This window comes from Camellia sinensis, chromosome 3 (genome assembly GCF_055761805.1).
Source record: "Camellia sinensis isolate YWXY chromosome 3, ASM5576180v1, whole genome shotgun sequence".
Taxonomy (NCBI): Eukaryota; Viridiplantae; Streptophyta; class Magnoliopsida; order Ericales; family Theaceae; genus Camellia; species Camellia sinensis.
In genome coordinates, this window is record NC_138963.1 from 101,342,167 (window position 1) to 101,363,419 (window position 21,253).

A 21,253-nucleotide genomic window follows, 5' to 3' on the forward strand; every position below is an offset into this window, starting at 1 on the left:
GAGAATAGAGTGAAGTGTAGGGGGAGAGAGAGAGAGAGAGAGAGAGAGAAGAATAAAAAAGTGAATATAGAGGGTTATTGCCTCAGATTTTAAGTGATTGGACACATTTAAAGAACCTGATTCCAGACAAACCGCTCGAGCAATGGATTATGCGCTCGAGTGTTTAATTCAAACTCCAAGAATCTCTCTCGAGCTGTGAAATCACACTCCTAGTATTTCAGACTTCAAAACATAGAATTGGATCGGCATATTTACCACTCAAGCGACCAAAGGACCGCTCGAGTGGACTCAATATATATATATATATATTTCAAATAAGGCTAAAATCAATCTCAAAGTATTCTCACTGTTCCCGGACTCGTTCCAAGGCCCAAGGCCCAAAGACCCAAGTTGACGTCTCAAAATACAATTTTGGACAAGAATGAATAATAATAAGGAGAAGAGTATGTAACAACACGTAATTCAAAGTTCAAAAGTGGTAAGGATTCCAATATGTAATAGGAATTTTGAATTAACATTGTTAAGTTGTTTTTTTTTCTTTTTAAAGAAAGCTCGAGATATCACACCTAACTTTTATGAGAGCAATTTGTTTCTCCAAGTTATAGAAGATCCTTCCTAATATGAACTCATTAAGTATTTGGGGCTTTTAGTGATTTATACTTCTTCACAAGTGCTCTATATGTATCTAATACACATAGATGCTCTGCCCTAATCTTAAATCAGGTTCTCCTGTCAAAATTGCTGCTACTGTGAGAGCATGGTCCAAAATGAGTTGGCTTAGACTAATCTACTATGTAGCTTTGGAATATATAGTTATCTTCATGATTAATCATGTGTTTATAAATAGTCCACTTGCGGGTTGTTCTTATTGACTAGACTTATTCACCTATAAATATGCTCCTTTTGTACCTATTAATATACCCAAAATCCCTTCTCATTCTTCATCAATTATTAATACTACAATGAGTTCACCCCTTCTCCAGTAACCATGTCCAGCTATCGGCTTCAATCACCAGCGACCATTTCCGGCCACTATCTCTGGCCGTCGGCAAATCTTCAACCGTCGTCTCCGACCTCCAGCAATGATTTTTCATAATTATCTGACCATTTTTAGGCAAAACAATGTCATTTTCCAATACGTCACTACACACACTATTTCTTCAAATCTGGTGGTGATAAGAACACTCATCAATTTTTTTTTTCCGGACCACTTTATCAATTACTACCTCTCACTCTAACATTCACACTTACATACATACATACTCGTTCATTTATTCACAAAAACATATCAATACACTTAAATATACACAAATACATACAAAAGTAAGACTAATAAATTTATTCATTAATATTTAGATTTTACAAATAACATATCTTGTTTAACTAGATCTTTACAAATAGATTGATGGAGATCCATCTATATGTACATACACACACATATATTAATATATATATATATACATAGAGAGAGAGAGAGAGAGAGAGAGACTCGATCTCATTGGTAAGAGCTTCGACAATCATGTCATGATCAAATTGGCATTCAAAAATGGCCAGATCTGAAATCACCGGTGAAGATCTGAGTTGAAAATGGCTAGATCTAAAAGTCACAAGTGATAACAACAAAGGATGAAGACGATAGTGAGAAGTGTACAGCTTTGGAGGTGATAGAGGAAGGTGGTGGTATGTAGATTAATGACGGTGAGTATAGATCAACAACAATTGAGGTGATTGGTGAACGGTGGTGGCGGTGGCGGCCAAACGATGACGGTGGCCTGGTGAGTGGACGACATGACGACAGTGGTGGTGGATGATGGTGGTGTGGTGAGACTCTTTAGAAAAATAAGAGACAGAGAGAGAGAGAGAATAAGATGGAAAATTTCTAGAGAAATGGGAGAAAGAGAAATAAGATAATAAATAATACAAAAAAAGGAAAATTTAATGATGGAATAAGTTTGATGAGGGCAATATAGGTATTATATGATTTATTGATATATTCAAAAAGTTAATAATAGAACTTAATAGACTAGTTGATAATTAACTCTTTATGATTGTGCTTGGCCCAACTCATCCTTTTGTACCACCCTACCCTTGTTCTACCACATCAGTTTTTTTTTTAATTTTTTTTTTCATTCATATGTGTATCATTACTAGACTTACGGTTGGTTTGAAAAATAAATTTTTTAGTGATTTTTTAATTAAAATATTAAGTAAAAAAATAAAATATTTTGAAATATTTTTAAAATTTTTTTAATATGATTTTTTAATTGTTTTGACCTTTTTAGTGATTTTTAGGGTAAATTACATTGACACCCCTTGAGGTTTGGTCTAATTACTACTCACCCCCTGACGTTTTGAAAATTATATTTGCATTCTCACCCCTGTGGTTAATAGTCTCATTTCACAAATCTCTCTGCTTATAGAAAAGATAACAATTCCTAGCAGAAAAACAGAGGAAAATACATTAAAAAAAAAAGTAAAGGAAAGGGAGAAAAAAAGAGAGAGTAAAGCAAAGCAAAGCAAAAAAAGAAATAGTGCATGAGTTCAATGTGTTCATTCCATCTAAATAATTACAATGACAGGGGGGTTAGTGTAATTTTCCAAACGTCAGGAGGTGATATGTATTAAACCCAAACCTCAAGGGGTGTAAGTGTAATTTACTCTTTTTTTTTTAAAACTAATTTTTCAATTCTCAAACATATCTTTTAAAATGAAAAAAAAAATGATAATTATGATAAGTTTGTGATTTATTTTAAGAGCATTACTATTCAAGATAAAAAAAATTAAGCCTAATTTTTAAGTCTAATAATGTGACAATTAATTAGGATATTAAAAATAATATTCTCTTTCCTATCTTCTCTAATTATTAACTAATCATATTACTTGTATATTATTAAATTTAAAAAATATATGTAAAAAATAAATTTGTATGTAATTATCTTATCTTAAAATCAAAGGTCAATGGCAACCAGCTCACATGGGCCCCAACACCAGATCACAGACAATCTCATTTTGGTCAAGCCTAGTAAAAATAATCAAAGAATGACACCTGCAATTCCATTTCATTCCCATTAATAAACAAGTTTTCAATTCCTACAAGTATTGTTAAACCAATATATATATCGGTTCCGATTCGTAGCTTGAATTTTCTGTGGCTCGAGTGGCTCAAAATTCCAAAACGGCGTCGTTTTAAGATGTTTTTTGATTCTCTTACCGGTAAGATAATATTTTCCGTACCATTCGAGCCATTCAAGACTCACTTTCTCGAGCTACGGAACATTTTCCTATATATATATATAGTCTCACCGTTGAATTATTATACCAATATATACATATAATACAACAAGAGTCTCTTTCTTCATCAAGCATGGTGAACGTGATTGCAACCCTAAAGCCATTGTTGCATGGCCTGATAAACATAGCCGGGCTAACCTCCCAAAGGGTCGAGCTGGAGGCAGGTACTGTAATGACCATATGGGTCCCAAAACAAACCATCATCATCAACAACAACAACACAAACACCCAGCCAAAAAACCAGACCCAAAAATGGAACAAACCAAACAAGCCCGTAGTAGTACTCGCTCATCCATTCTCTGCCGATGGAATTCTAATGTGGTTCTTCCAAGCCCTATCTTTGACAAGCAAGTACTCAGTCTACGTGCCGGACTTCCTCTTCTTCGGTGGCTCCACCACCAACACCGCCAATCGGTCAGCGACGTTTCAGGCGGAGTGCTTAGCAAAGGGGTTGAGGAAGGTGGGGGTTGACAAGTGCACGCTAGTGGGGCTGAGCTACGGTGGCATGGTTGGGTTCAAGATGGCCAAGTTGTACCCGGACTTGGTGGACGCTATGGTGGTGTCAAGTACTGTCATTGAATTGACGGAGTCGATTACAGGTGAGTGTTTGGATAGGCTTGGCTTTTCGAGCTGGTCGGAGCTTCTGTTACCGGAGACGGTGGAGGGTGTGAAGTTGCTTTTCTCGATTGGGAATCACAAGTTGCCGTGGTTGCCTGATTTTCTTTACAGAGACTTTCTCGAGGTATGTTCATGTTGAGTTACTGTTGAATCTTGATCGATCTCTGCTTTCTAACAACCATATAGATGCAAAAATGTTAGCATAACACAAAAGATTTCATTACATGCACAAGATTAAATAATAAAATCAAACACAATTAAAAACCCATAAGGCAATTGTTTTTGATTTTGTAATTGAATTCGAATTATAATTTTTTTTTTTTTTTTCCGCATCTTCTTTTGATATCTTTTGGCTCTCTCATTAGAATAATATTATAATGACCTTATGTTTTGTTCACATTTTAAATACAATAATGATAGGAACACTATTAGAATAGTAACTAATATATTAATTAGATATAATATTAAGTAGGACTATACTAAATGGTGGAACCATATATATGTTTTGTTTTGTCTTTTTTTTTTTTTTTTTTTGGATCAATAAAGAAAAATTTTATTAACAACATAAAATTAAAAATACAAGAAGGTGACGTGTATCGAGAGATATTCAAAAAGTACAAATTACCATACTACTACTGCTACTTGCACCTATATAATCAACCCCTCAGCCTCACGCATTTTTTTTTTGGGAAATTTGGCTATAAACTCTCTTTACCTTCCTTTCATTGTTAGAAGTACTAAGAAAAAAATTATACTTTCTAAACCCCCTCATAATTATAAAATCTTGCATAAAGGACAAAATTTATTATTTAAATATTTTATCAGACTATTATACCCTCACATATACACAATCCAGATACAAAATTTATCTTATCTCTCGTCTCTCACTTCTAACCCTAGCTTCCTCCATGGCCAGAGCTGTGTCATTCATAAGCTCCGACGATCTCTCTCTGCATCTTCTCAACTCTCCTCCTTCAACTCTCCTTCAACTGTTCATCTTCTATCTCGTCTCTCTCTTCTAATCCTAGCTTCCCCCATGGCCGGAGCTGTGGAGAACTTGAAAATCGCGCTGATACATATATATATATATATATATATGTGTGTGTGTGTGTGTTTGTGTGTGTGTGTGTTTGTGTGTTTTGAGATTTGAATTCGAATATATATATGTTTTGATATTTGAATTCGAATATATATATATATCTACATATTCCGATCTGTAATATATATATATATATATACATATATATATATGTGTGTGTTTGTGTGTTTTGATATTTGAATTCGAATATATAGATTTTTGAAAGCTCAAAGTTTTAAAAATCTAAAAAATCTGTAAAATCTGAAAAATTTGAAGCACCGGGGTATGAAAAATTGAGATTTCTCTAAAATTTTCAGATTATAGGCCTGATTCAAGGATTATAGGCATGATTCAATATTTTTCAAAGTAAACATCGATTGATTCAAGGATTATAAACCTGATTCAAAGCTCAAAGTTCTATCGATTTTTCAGAGTAAACATCAAATTTCATTTGATAGAACCAGAGTAAAATTTTACTCTGGTTCTATTGCTCTGTTTTTTTCATTTGACAGAACCAGAGTAAAATTTTACTTTTATACTGAGTAAAATTTTACTTTTAGCTTCAGAGTCTTACAGTTTACTTATTTTTCAGAGTAAAATTTTACTTTTAGTTTCAGAGTGTAAAATTTTACTCTCATTCAGAGTAAAATTTTACTTTCATACAGAGTAAAATTTTACTCTGAAATACATAGTGAAAATGTCTTAATAGGAGAGCTGATAGATATAAGGGTAATATAATAAAAGAAACAAGTTTTAAAATATCAGGAGGTTTTGAAAGTACTTATATAATTCTTGTCCTTTTGAAAGAAAAATTAGATAGTGGGGGGGCCATGACCAAATCCCCCTTTTTTTTTAAACAAAAATAATAATAATAATGACAAAGGTTAAGAAGAATTTAACTTAACAAGTAAAATACATGAAACCCCACAAAATTACCCCACAAAACCCAATACAAAGACACGCATGCTCCACACCTTGTTTCCACCAAAAGCAAAGAATAATTATGTATCAGTTAGTGTACTAATTAGTGTATTAATAAATGACGTGACATCATTTTAGAGGTTTTGAATATTTATAATTTATATAATAAAAGAGTCAGTAATAATATCGTAATATTAGTTGGTATACTAATTAATATATTAATGGTACATGTAACCCAACGGAAATCAAAAGCACTTTTCATTTCTAATCAACATTTTTATACTTTTTCACAGCTTTATTCACTTGATGTTTTAGTTAAAAAAAAAAAAAAAAAACTACCTCAAAGTTACACATTTGGTTGCTCTTTGCAAATGGAAAGCAATTCATCCTACTAAAATTCAACAATTTTAAGCTGAGTCGTTGACTATCCGATACGTCAAAGTTCAAGATATACGCTCCATGTTCTAATGAAATCACTAGTGAAAAATCTAGAAATCCCCTAGATGTTGATTTGTGATTATGTATCAATTTTAAGCAGAATATAACAATCCCAATCAAACAATCAAGACAAAGAAACACAACGATTTTACGTGGAAAAAACCACAATTGGACACCTCCAACTGTGATAAAAAAACCACGGGCAACAGCCACAAGAACAATCCACTAAGAAGAATTAAAGGAATTACACAGGTATACTCTCAATTACCTAGCGAATCCACAACGCCTAATTGAACCAACCTCTATGTGCCTCTTCCAACCCCATCTTCACCACGGAATTGTCTTTCTGATGAGCCACTCCGGATTCCACCAAAGCTTCAGGCTCGAATTCTTCAGAATCCACAACTGAAGAATAACTCTCTCTTTTGTGTATAACAAACAAACCTTTGATGTACTCCCTTTAGATCATGAGTTGAATACTCAATAAAAACATCAAAGAAAACTCCCAAAGTATCCCCAGATATAAACCCTAGAAACCAAAAAGAAGATCTGGAGAAGTTCTCCTAAAATCTGTCTCAACACGCGAATTTATAGAATCTGTCTCGCGATCTCCGCTCGAGCTCAACACAGCCCGCTCGAGCGGACTGACCAAAAACTGCGTGCGAACAAACTGAGATGCGCTCGAGCGTAGGAGCATCCGCTCGAGCGTAAAATCACACCTTCCAGTATTTTTACAGGTGACTGCAGAGATGCTGAGAGCTTCCAATCCCCGCTCGAGCGTCACTTTCCCCGCTCGAGCGGGAAGGCCAAAAATGGAAAAACTGGAAAAATATATCATGCTCGGACAGGCAACTTTGAATGCATTTTTGCATTTTGCTTCGGGGGCGCTGCCCCTCGACCCCGCCGTGGCGCTGCCCCGGACCCGCCAAGGGGCGCTGCCCCCTGGACCCTCGATCCCCGTCATAATCAGCGAAGTGGCAATCTTGAAAGCTTTATCATCACAAACTTCTCTGAAATGCTTGATTCGGGTTGGATTCGCATCTAACAACTCATAGCCTTACTGAAATAAAAATGCGAATAAAATTACAACTCAAAGGAGTTTTGTCAAACGGGATTGCCAAGAATTAAAACCTAACAACTAGGATTTATAGAACTTAAGTCACGAAAATTGTTTGTTTTTGTTTTCGTTATTATTATTTATATGTTTTCTTAAAACACAGACACATTGTTTTTATATCGTTTCAATTTTATGCTTTCAAATTGTTTTCATTTTGTACATCAGCGCTAACAAGGTGTCAGATGTTTGTATCTTAATTTTTTGGGTAAATTACACATATACCTTTTGAGTTTTGTTTAAAATATGCTTTACCCTTTATGAGTCAAAAAATTATATCTTTCTTGAAAAATTTCATAACAAATGATTCCTTTTATTTATAAATTATTAAGTCAATTAATAGTTTTAAATAATGTCATAAATTTATTTCAATTAATAATACACGTAATTTTATCATTGTATAGAATAGCAATTAGAAATTTTATTTTATTTTTTTAATTAATACTGTTAAATAAAAAAAATTATTAAGATGATATTTGTAGCTTTCCAAACTATAAAAAATAATTTATATTTTAGACAATTTTAGAAAATAAACAAACGTTGTGTCCGGTTTATTGTGTCGTCATCTCTATTGTTTAGTGTCACATGCGAGTCTTCTCTCCCAAAAAAAATCTACCTCAAAGTTTTAAAGTTGGTCTGTGCAAATTGGAAGCAATTCATTGTATTTATTCAACGATTTTGGGCTGAGTTTGACTTCTTATTTATTTTTATTTTTTCAAAACAAGGCATCAGTTGAAGATATATTGGAAGCAAATCATTCTATTTATTCAACAATTTTGAGCTGAGTTTGACTTCTTTTTTCTTTTTTTTTCAAAACAAGGCATCAGCTGAAGATATATTGGAAGCAATTCGTTGTGTTTATTCGACAATTTTGAGCTAAGTATTGTTAGATAATGTCTCAATGGGACCACATAATTAAATGTGGTTTTATCATTTATAAGAAGCCTATAATTTAAGTGATTCAATTTAGTTAATAGGCTTAAGGGTATATGTGTTATGGACCTAACAAGATAAGTCAATTCAAATAAGATGTCACAAAAGTGATCTCTCTTGTCTAAATTGTTTTATATGAAATGTTTTGAAGTTCATGTCTGTGTATCTAATGCGGGTATTTATCGGTCCAAAGACATGATTAAGACTTGGCAGAATTACACACACATTTTGTGGTGATAAATATGTGCCAATTGTCAAGAAAACCTAATGTGAATAATAATTTCATCAAAAGATAGATTTGTTATTTGACATAACTTATTGACGATGTTTGATCATTACAACAAGAATACCACTTACAGTTAATATCACTGCCCAAAGGCTTGGTATTAATGTTGTGCTAAGTATCTTGAGATATTGTCATTAAATTATCAAACCAAGGGATATGGCTGCGGAATTTTGTCACTATGTTGCGTATTTTGGAAGGCACTGCAAGACCACTTAAGTTATATTGTGACAATAAGTCTGTAGTTTTATATTCCAATAACAACAGAAGCTCGACAAAATCAAAGCATATTGATATCAAGTTCCTAGTTGTAAAAGAAAGAGTGCAGAGTGGACAGATTTTCATAGAGCACATTGGGACAAACTCCATGATAGCGGATCCACTTACGAAGGGACTACCACCCAAGGTCTTTCATGAGCACACTGCTCAGATGGGTGTTGTTCTATTTGAGAACATTCTGGTTTAGTGGGAGTTTGTATTTATATTACTGCTTTATGTCAGCCTTGAGTTTTATCTATGTAATTAGATTAATTTCTGCAGAAATGAAATATTCAGTTTATTACGCTCTGTTATGTATTGTGAAGTATTGATCTCAATAAAGTTAAGTAGGACCAGTTGGAAATAGGCGTGTATGGATCACATCACATGTAATTTCCATGCTACGCATCCATGATTGATCTATGTCATTTAGCTGTATTAGTATACGTGACCATTGGTGGGTCGAGTTACAATTGATGTAACGAAGACCGCTTTGATCCTATATTAATATAGTTAATGGACAAGATTGTTTGGATACCCTCAAGTTATGATAACAAATTTCTGAGCTCACTAAAGTTAAGCACATTTTTCAGGATACATATGTGGTCCAGTGGGAGATTGTTAGATAATATCTCAATGGGACCACATAATTAAATGTGGTGTTATCATTTATAAGAAGCCTACAATTTAAGTGATTCAATTTAGTTAATAGGCTTAAGGGTATATGTGTTATGGACCTAATGTGTAGATACTAGTTGTATAATTTCTATTTCTATGAGGGGCAGAAATAGAAATTAAAACATATTGGTTAAAGTTAGTTTTCATGCCTTTTGAACTTCCACAACCTTTCAGTTTTGAAAACCAATAAATAGAAATTAAAACCAATAATGGTTAAAGTTGGTTTTCATTCCTTTTGAACTTCCACAACCTTTCAGTTTTGAAAACCAATTACAACCTTTAAAAGGTTATGATCCCTATTCCTTCCCAAGTGGGAAAAAAAAAAATAAGAACACTGCCATGTTTCTTTCTAAATCCTCTCAAGGAGAAACATAAGGCACCAAAGGGGAAAGGATTAGAAGGCAATAACATAATCAATAACAAAGAGTTCATTGATAATCACGCTTCCGTTTAACCGTTCATCAATGGATTCAGGTATGTCATTTTGTCTTGATTTCTTGATAATACACATGGTAAATGATCCAAAGTGTAAGGTTTATGTTCTGAAATTTATGTTAACAAGTTTGACTTCTTATTTTTTATTTTTTAAAACAAGGCATCAGTTGAATATGTATTGGAAAAGCAATTCATTCTATTTATTCAACAATTTTGAGCTGAGTTTGACTTTTTTTTCTTTCTTCCAAAACAAGGCATCAGCTGAAGATATATCGCATGTTCTAATGGAATCACTAGAATTTATAGAACGTAACACGCATGACTACATATTACAAGAATGCCATAAGCAATTTGGTTTTGTTTTTATTTTGAGTTAATTACACTAAAGACTATTTTGAAAAGTTAAAATTTTAATTAAAATATTAAAAAGTCATTAAAAAAATATCAATTGTTAAAATTCACTCAATTTTTAGTATCATATTATATCTTTTTGTATGAACCCATACATATTGACTCACTCCATTATGAAACTCATAAGAGACTGTAAGTGTAAAAATGATACATTTTTATAATCGAGAGAATCCAAACATACAAGCTCATAAATAATGAATAAAATGATAATATTTATTAATAATTGAGAAGATTTTAGGGAGATTTATTTATAAGTCCTTTTTCAGGCACTTATGGTAGGCTAAGTCCTGTGTAATTTCTTATAGAGTCTCAAGTCCTATTTAGATAGGAATGTATTCCACAAGATCCTACATAAACGTAACATGACGTGACACTTACATAAATATAACACAACGTGACACCTATATAAATATAACGTAACGTGACATGTATATAAATATAACGTGACACTTACATAAACGTAATGTAACGTGTCACGTTGCATTTCGCAAACTTAATGAGTTTTTATTTTTTTAAATTGAACGTGAAAATGTTGCTGGTTTATGTTGGTGTCACATTACGTTTCATATAAATATGATGTATGGTAACATTCAATTTTCTATATTGAATGTTGTCATAGATCATAGGTGTCACGTTACGTTTATGTAGATGTCACGTTACGTTACGTTTATATAGATATGATCTATGGTAACATTCAATTTCTTATATAGGAAATTGAATGTTGTCATAGATCATAGGTGTCACCTTACGTTTATGTAGGTATCACGTTACGTTTATGTAGGTATCACGTTACGTTATGTTTATGTAGATATGATCTATGGTAACATACAATAAGAAATTGCATATTACCATAGATCATAGGCGTCACGTTACGTTTATGTAGGCATCACGTAACGTATAGGTATCACGTTATATTTATGGAGGTATCACGTTACGTTACGTCTATATAGATATGATATATGGTAACATTCAATTTCCTATATATGGTTTTACTATTATTTATGATATTAACAACTAATATTGAGGGTAAATATGCCAACAAACTTTCCACAGGACTTATGGGAACATAAGTTTTTTAGTAGGACTATATATAGTATAAGTCTCCCTAATAGGACTTATAAATAATTTTCCCAAGATCTTAATATAAATTATCGTTTTATTTTTCTCGTTTTTGTTTTCCTGTTTTGACAATAAAAACAATGAAAAGTATAGAATTTCCTTGGACTGTCATAATGGCGTTTAGAGAGAGAGAGAGAGAGAGAGAGAGAGGCAAAGAGGTGAAGGTGAAGATGAAGGTGAAAAGAGCAAAGGAGGGTGGATCCCTGGAGTGAAGCAGCGAGGGAGACAAGCATGGAGCAAGGAGGTGGAGGCAGGTCTTTATACAGTGTTTGTTGACAACCAACCATATATGATGTCTCTTAAAGGTTTGTTTAACCTTTTTACGAAGTTTGGAGTAGTAAAAGATTTCTTCATACCGTCCAAAAGAAGAAGAGTAATACTAGGTGAGGAACAAAGGGGAAAGATGAATGTACCATCAGCACAAAAGATTCAACCACCTTGTAAAATGATAGGGGATACACTACAGGAAATGTCACTTTTGGCGACCAAAATATTGGTCGCCAAAAGCCCCATTTTTGGTCGCCGAAACAAATTAGCGACTAATATTTTTTGTCGCCAAAGTCGTCGCCTATAGCCTGTCGGCGATAGTATTGGCGACTAAACTATTTTTGGTCGCTGAAAGTGAATGTTTTGGCTACTAAACTCTGGTTAGTTGGCAAAGGTTATCTTTTGGCGACTAAAAAATTAGTCGCCAAAAGTGAACATTCGGCTACCAAACTCTGAGTAGTCGGGAAAGGGTATATTTTGGCGACTAAATATTTAGTCGCCAAAAGTGTTCAAATAAATTAAATTAAATTTTCAGCGACTAAAACTTTTTGTCGGGAATAAGTTTTAGTCACAACATTACTACATTTAGGGACTAAAGAATTTAGTCGCCAAAAATATTATTTTTCATTTTATTAAACTTTTGGCTACTAACCATTTGGTAGCCGAAAGTCTTCATTTATTTTTAGCTACTAAATTTTTAGTCACCAAAAGTCTTTGGATTCTTTATGGCTACCAAATATTTAGTCACTAAAAATATTGATTTCCTTTTTGGCTACCAATTGGTTAGTCACTAACAAATTCACTTCTTTTTTTTTTCGCTACTAAACATTTAATTGCCAAAAACTTTATTTAGTGTTTTTTTTATTATAATTAATTTCTTCACAACCTGTATTTATTTCGTGCAACCTGCACCCTATATATAAACAATAATCATACATATATCTATTTCTATTTCGTTTCAACAATACAAAAATTTGATCAATTAACATCAAATTTTGTACAAATCAAATACAATCCATCCCAAAATATTAATTCCATACAAACACAAAATCATACAAAAAAGATGTCCTCTGTACAAAAAATTATACATCAAATGTCATTTACAGAATATTTTGAAGGTGTAAACATGATGGGAAAATTAAATTTATTTACTAAAGCACTTGCTTAATTTAACAATGAAGCCATTGATCTAAAGGCTTCTCATCCTTCAAGCTTGCTTCATATAGTTTGGTACCTTTCTTTCTGAAGACACCAACTGCAAAATAATAATCAACCTCCCAATCAGCGGAAGCATTTAGCAAATAGGTTTCTGCAAAATGCATAGCAGTGAAGCCATTAACACACAATCCACCACACATGAAGGAGTGAATTTAAATATGAAAACCTATAATTAGGTTTCATATAACATGGTATGATCAAAAAGATGAGAACTTGGTGTATAATTATGCTTAGGAAGCAATATATTCAATCTTTTATTTTCTTTACAACTTCAGTTTATAAGAAACAATATTACAATAAGAACATGGTTTGAATTATGCATGAAAGGCTAACAAAAATAGTCAGAGACCTAGGACGACCTATGTGGTATGGCATCATATGTATATGAAATATAGTCCAATGCTCACATAGATCAGCACAAGGAACTCTGAAAAACTCGACAATGAACATGTGAGTGTGTGTGCGTGTGTGTGTGTGTTAAAAACAGAACTACCTTCTCAAAGAGATCCAAACACTCTTGGTTGTCTTCAAAATCTACTTTTGTCCAATCAATTCCATCTAATTCATACTCCTAAAAACAAAATAAACAAGTTGCAACATTAATATACTGAGACATTCAGTTGTCCTCATCCAAACACTGTTGATAACAGATGCAATTAAATTGGAACCTTTATTTATTAAGGTCATTAATCACAGATGCAAATGAAAGACATGGGAAAAGAAATTAAGGAAAACCTGAACAGATGCAAATGAACTACAAATAATAATAATAACAACAATTGACTAACCATGAAAGAGATTATACAAAGCAATTCAAAATAACTATACCAATGCCATGACCCATGAGCATAACAATTCAGCGAAGTAAATACATTTCAAAATAATGCAAATAACCATGGAGGCATATCAACATAATGACAATTATAAATGCAAAAAATCCAAGAATATATGGAAACCTAAAAGCAGACTCTAAAAACATTAATTAAAACAAAAGACCAAGTTTGAAGCCATGCTCTCTCTCTCTCTCTCAATTAATCTATAACTAAGCTTGTTTAGTGTCCCAAATATTTGACATGATCTAATGGACTGACTCTAGTCTGGAAGGTTTGATGTCAAATCATACTAACACTATGTAAAGTTGATTTGCAATTAAGATGAATTCTTCTTTGAGGCATTTCATCAAACACCCTGTCCACCAAGGTTATTATATAAGAGCAACACAGTAGATATATATATATATACTTGTCCACCAAGGGATAATGGTCCATGTAACACAGGTGCAATGGAAAGGAAAGAAATAATATGTCAGGTAGTTCAAGTTAAAGCACTCCAAGGACCTCCATTTCAGAGCCAAAGCACTCAAACTCCCAAAACTGTTTACAATTTTAGTGAAGTTTATACCTATTAATCACGAATTGAATGTTGACTAATCATATTCTATAACGAATATACTTGAGAAATAAAGAAATAAAATTTCAAATCCAAATCGATTCATGTAGTAATTTTCCCAAATTCAAAAGAAGAACAAACTCACAAAATTAGGCATAATCATCAATTGAATGAATCATTCACAGCAGTTTCTTGTGAGAAGAGTAAAGCTGAAGCAAACGCATACAAAAGTTAACAACAACAGCAGTTTCTTGAGCCTCTAGGTAGATAATTTGTCCGTCCACCTAGTCAACAGCAAATTTAAGTAGCAAATAGACAACTGCAGACTAAACCGTAGGTTGGGATCAACATACATTTATGAATCCTTTCGATTTTGACATTATATAGTTTATTAAGGTCCCATGCAACTCAAATTAAAGTTGAAGAATATTAAAATGTTACAGGCAGAAGTTTGCAGTTAATTATCATTGAGTTCACCAAAAGTACAAGGGAAAAGTATAAAATAAAACAAAACAGAAGATTCTAACATGGAACAGGTAGCAAGGCACAGAGATCAAGTTTCTTCATAATATAAGGAAAAACTCTACATCTGGTATTTTCCAGATCTAGACTGCACACAAATCAGGGGCAAATACCTAGCCTCGAGCATGATATGCAGTGGTAGAGAGGGCAGGGCAGAAGGCACCACAAATTTGAGTCCTCAAAACCAAGTTTGCAATGCTTCAAAATTCAAGCTATGGTAGAGCAATACCTCAATCTAAAATTTAATCTTATTTTCTCTACATACAAACCTTCTTTTATTAAAGATCCAAAGCTTTTTTTGAGAAGCCAATAGAAAACTTCAACAACACCTCCCCCCCCTCCCAAAGGCCCAGCTCCAAAGAAAATATTTTGATAAGTTATTGTATTTAAAAAGCATCAAGACCATACTGCTTTTATACATCAAACAAACTAACCAAAGAGTGCAAACCCACAAATAAAATACCTTCTTCATCCGAGTGTTGACCTCGGATTTCCGAGCTTTGTTGTAGACATGCCTCTTCTCTGCTTGACGAGCTCTCTTCGCAGCCGAATCGGCCTTCTTATTCGGAGCAGCCTCACAAATAATCGAGTGACGAGTCGGCCTCACAACAGGGCTCATCGAAATCAAACCTGAAAATATTACCAAAAAACAATTTTTTAAAACTATTTAAGAACAAGGGTTTTGTGATTTGAGCTGAGAAAAGGCAAATACAGAGAAATGGGTTTTTGAGTAGTACCTGTGGAGAAGACATTGTGAGAAGTGGTGGAAGAGAAGCTTAGAGACCTGAGTGATGAAATGGGTTTGGGGTGAGTAGAAAAATAAGGGTAATTGAGGGATAGGGTAATTGACGACGCTGCTTCGACGCCCGTCGATCACAAGAGAGAGAGAGAGAGAGAGAGAGAGAGAGAGAGAGAGAGAGAGAGGGGTAAGTAGAGATTGGGGATTTTTGGGTTTGAGATTAGGGATTTTTTTGGCGGGAATGGGAAAAAGAGGGGGGGGGGAGAGAGCGGGAATGGGAAAAAAAAGAGGAGGAATAAAAATCTTTTTTTTTTAGTCACAAATGAAATTTAAATAATAAAATAATGTCGTCTATTTTTTTTTTTTTTTTGCTGCGGGGGTTGACATCGTCAAAAAATATTATTATTTGTTTCATTTTTATTTTAATGAAAAAAAATATTATTATTTTTTATTTGGTAGAAGTAGGGGTAATATTTTAATGAAAAATATTCTTCACTAAAATAAAAGTTAATTTTCTGTAGTCAATGAAAAATATTTTTCTGAGGCCTATTTTTTTTTTGTTACTAAAAATCATGAACTAATTTTTTGTGGTAGAGGAAAGGAAGCGGCAGTAGTAGTGAAGATGGTGGATAAGAGATGATAGTGGTGGTGATGGGGATGGCGAAAGAGATTAGTGGTGAAGTTGTGGTAGTGGTAGTGTAAATGGAGTGGCAGGGATGAAAGAGAGATAATGGTAGTAGTAGTGGTAGTGGTGGTAGTGAAGTGGTGGTGATGATAGTAGTAATAGTAGTTGTAGAGGTGAAGTGGCGATAGTGGAAGTAGTGGTGGGGTGGAATGGCGTTTGTAGTAGTGGTGAAGGTGGTAGTGGAGATGGATGGTGAGAGAGAGAAATGAGTGAGAGACAGATAGAGGAGAGAGAGAGAGAGAGTGAGAGAGAGTGATGAGCAAGAGAGAGACAAAGTGGTCGCTAAAAGTGCATTTTCTTGTAGTGGATCGATAAATCAAGAGGGAGCTCAAAATAGAGAGGATGAAAGTGAGAGAGTGAGCAACGCAAACATAATGGAAGAGAGAGAGAGAAAGAAAGAGATAGAGAGTGAGAGTGAGAGACAGAAAAGAGACATAGAGAGAAGAGAGATAGACGAGAGAGACAGAGAGATAGAGAGAAGAGAGATGAACGAGAGAGACAGAAAGAAAGATAGAGAGAAGAGAGATGAACGAGAGAGACAGAGAAAGATGAGAGATGAGCGAGAGAGACAAAGAGAAGAGAGATGAGCGAAAGAGACAAAGAGAGAAAAGAGATGAGAGAAGAGATAGATGAGTGAGAGAGAGAGACAGATAGACAGACAGACAGACAGAAAGAGAAGAGTGATGAGTGAGAGAGAGAAAGAGAAGAGAGAAAGAAAGATGAAAAAATGAATGAAAAGATATAGACAAAGAGAGAGAGAGAGAGAGCGAAAAGAGATAGACGAGAGAGAGACAGAGAGAGATGAGTGAGAGACAGAGAGAGATGAGCGAGAGAGATAAAGAGAAGACAGACAGAGAGAGAAGAGAGATGAGAGATGAGAGAGATAAAGAGAAGAAAGATGGACGAGAGACGCAGAGAGAGAGAGAGACAGAGACAGACAGACAGACAGAAAAAGTGATGAGTGAGAGAGAGAAAGAGAAGAAAGACAGAGACATAGAGAGAAAGAAAGAGACAGACAGACAAAGAAGAGTGATGAGTGAGAAAGAGAGAGACAAGAGAGACAGAGACACATAGAGAAAGAGAGAGACAGACAGACAGAGAAGAGTTATGAGTGAGAGAGAGAAAGAGAAGAGAGACAGAGACAGAGATAGAGACAGAGACAGAGAGATAGAAAGATGAAAAAATTGGTGAAAAGAGAAATGTTCGAAAGAGTAAAACAACGTCATTTTTATTTTTTTATTTATTTTTTGTAACAGAAAAATACCGTTGCATTTATTTAAACCATTTTATGACCATATATATATGAAGCTGTCTTAAAGCCACAATATATATATATATATATTTTCATTTATATTCTTATATTCTTATATTATATATATATATATAATAAGAAAGAAAATTAAAAAAAAAAAAAAGAAGGAAAAAATTTTTTTAAATTTTTTTTGAGCCAGCTCAACCCGTGTTTTTTTAGTCGCCAATTACTTTTATAAATCCCTCAAATTTAAATTAGAAATGTCTCCCTCCAAATTTAAATTAACAATAGTGTTTGATTATTGTTAACCGTGTATAACGTAAAAATAATTTTAAAAGCTGAAAAAATTAATTATTAAAAAATTAAGAAAATTTTTAAAATTTGAAATAATATCAATAAGTCCTACAAATCAGATTTATTTACTCATAAGTCATGAGTGAATTTTTTTTACACACTTAGCCCTCGTTTTGATAATGAAATTTTTTTAAAACTTTTTAAATATATGTTTTGTGTCTGTGAAATGATTATTTCATTAGTACTAGTAATAATATTGAAAAATTTATTAAAATGGTAAATAATTGGGATATTTTGTCTTTTATTTGTGAATTTTGATTTATTCTTAATTTATTAGTGTTATTGAAATATGATGATGTAAAAAGTATAAATAGTTTAATTGTACTTTTTAAAAATAATAAATTTATTATTAAAAATTAAATTTATCAGACTAACCTGTAACTATGCCTTTAAATTTTTGCAATGTAAAACTATCGACAAACAGACAATAACAAGTTGCCCATTTTAGAATTTAATTTCTTTTTATAATACAATTATTACATTTTAAAAATATTAATTTATCAAAATTACCTTTTGATAGTATATTTTTTTAGAAATATCAATTGTCATAATTGTACTTTTTGTATTATTAATGGATTTAAAAAAAGGACAAAATAAGAAATTCATATTATTTTAATAATCAATTTTTTAAAAAAATTAATATTTTGAGATAATAAAAAATAAAATAAGATATTAATATTTTTGGATGGTGGGTGTACAACCTCTTCATAAAAATAAAAATAAAAATAAAATAAAACAACTATTTTGTTTAGTTAAATTTTCCAGTGGAGACTAATGGTATTGTTGTTAATAAAATAAAATACTATTTTTTTAATTTTTTTATTTTCATTCGGCTACCAAACAATTTAGTAGCCAAAAGTAAGTCTACAGCGACTAAAATTTGCTTAAAATATTTTAAAAAGTTGAAAAAATTAATTATTAAAAAATTAAGAAAAATTTTAAAATCTGAAATAATATCAATAAGTCTTACATTTTACACACTTAGACCTCGTTTTGATAATGATATTGAAAAATTTATTTAAATGATAAATTATTACATTTTAAAAATATTCATTACATTTTAATAATATTAATTTTTCATTACAACCCTACAGAAATTACCATTACCTAAAGGAACACTTTACCATTATTAAACAATCGGCTACCAAAATATTTAGTAGCCAAAAGTAGGCCTTTGGCGACTAAAAAGTAATTTAGTCGGTGAATCCCCCGTTTTCATTCGGCTACCAAACTATTTAGTAGCCAAAAGTAGGCCTTTGGCGACTAAAAAGTAATTTGGTCGCCAATTGTGATATGTTTAGCTACTAAAAAATTTTTTAGTCGCCAATTGTATTTTTTTTAGCTACTAATTTTTTTTTAGTCGCCAATAATCAACATTCCCCTACTAAAAAAAATTAGTAGCTAAAAGGTTGACTTTTGCCGACTAAAATTAATTTTGGTAGCCAATTCCCACACTTTTGGCGACTAAATTTGTTTTGGTAGCCAAAAATAGTCGGCAAAAATGTGTTTTCTTGTAGTGATATGAGAGGGCGAAGACCTCAAGCAGAGCACGTATCTTATGTGGAAGTGGTGAGAGGTACTGGTTCTGTGGAAAGTAGAGGCTCGATGGGAGGAGGCATAATCTCTGTAAAGACGGATGAGATTAGTAATGGTTGGCTCAATGAAAGTGCAATTATAAGGTTTAAAGCAGAGTATGCTAGTGTTAATTTGAAGGTGGAATTGGAAGCAAGAGGAATGTCTAACATCATGGTTAGACATGGTGGCGGTCGTGATGCTATCTTAACGTTTCAATCCAAAGAGGAGTTGGTTCTGGAACTAAAGGTGATAAGGAGTGGATAAATAACTGGTGTGAGTTCATCACAGAATGGAAGGTAGGACTGAGTCTTGAACAAGAACAATGTGTGTGGATCAGCTGTTATGGAATTCCATTAAATCTATGGAATAGAACCAATATAACTAGGATTGGAAACTTCTGGGGGGAAGTGCTACGTTTTGAAGGGGACATGTGTCAACTGGCATCTTTCAATTGTGGCAAAGTAAGATAGGAACAAAATGCATGGAGGCAATCAACAAAACTATTAATCTGGTATATAGAGGTCAGGAACACCTAGTGCGAGTGTGTGAAGAACAAATTGTTGTATCGACAACAATAAAGGAAGGATGTTGCTGCCAAAAACATTATGGCAAGAATGAGGAAGGTAGTTCCAACACACAAAATTCTCAAGATGAAGAGAATAGTTGTAGAGGAGAGGAAGATGATAATGATGATGACAGGGCAGATGAATCAGCTGATGAGGTGGAGGAATAAGCTAGCATCAGGGGATAAGTCATGTAGGAGATGGGTCGTTGAGCTAGGGGAGAATGTATTGAGCTGTGATAATAACACAGAAGTTGAACAGACAAGGAATGGAGTGGGGAAGACAATTGAGGGGGGTGTGTGCGAGGTAATAAAGGTGATGGGAAATCTAAATAACGGCTTGATGAAAGGGTGTCAGAAGGTAGATGATTAGATATTTGTTCCTGGTTTTATTAGGAGTGCTAGTGGTTCTAGCCTAGAAAGGTCTGGGCTTAATTTAGAAGTTTTATTGTGCCTACTCAGGAAAACAACCAGTTGAGTGGGCTGAATAGTGAGTAAATGGGTCTAGTGTGCAAAGGGTTTGTTGAGACTGAAGGGATTGAAGGGTCTGGGCCAGTAAAGGGAGGCCCAGGTCCATCTAGTATAAGTTAAAAAAAGATATTTGATTGATTCTAGTAAAATGAAGATTAAGGGAAAGATGAAGTTGAGCAAGAAAAGGAGAAAGAAGCAAGAGGAACTGGATATGAGTTATGCCAAGTTAGCAAGAAGATATGGGCATAAGGGAGTTTTAATGCTCAAACCAGGTCCAATATAGGTGCAATCTTTAGGGCAGCAGTGACAGCAATTTCTTTGTCTACATCAATAAGAAGTGGACACAGTAGAGGTAGATATATTCTTAATGAAGCACAAGCATCAGTGCAAATGGAGGAAATATCTGGTATAAAGTTTAATGGGAAGGAGGATGAGATTGTTACAAAATTGTGGATATGGAGGTGAAAGACATGGAAAGAATTGGAGGGAGTCAGAAGCAGCAGTGTAGAAGGGTATTGCTAGGTGGTTAAGGGTGTCAAAATGTTGCTTATGAAGATGATATCATGGAATGTTAGAGGATTAGGGAGGTCTGAAAAAAAGAGGTAAAGTGAGAAAGCTATCAAAGGAAAGAAATGTTGATAT

At 33.4% G+C, this 21,253-nt stretch overlaps 1 protein-coding gene across 1 annotated transcript in view; it reads left to right on the forward strand.

The window, feature by feature from the left end:
• The first annotated feature begins 3,281 nt into the window (after positions 1-3,281).
• LOC114279490 (uncharacterized) overlaps positions 3,282-21,253 on the forward strand; it is a 44,475-nt gene continuing 26,503 nt past the window's right edge. The window contains exon 1 of the mRNA XM_028221737.2: positions 3,282-4,033. Coding sequence (XP_028077538.2) covers positions 3,365-4,033 — 669 coding nt within the window. The 5' untranslated portion in view covers positions 3,282-3,364. The remainder of the gene's footprint in view (positions 4,034-21,253) is intronic.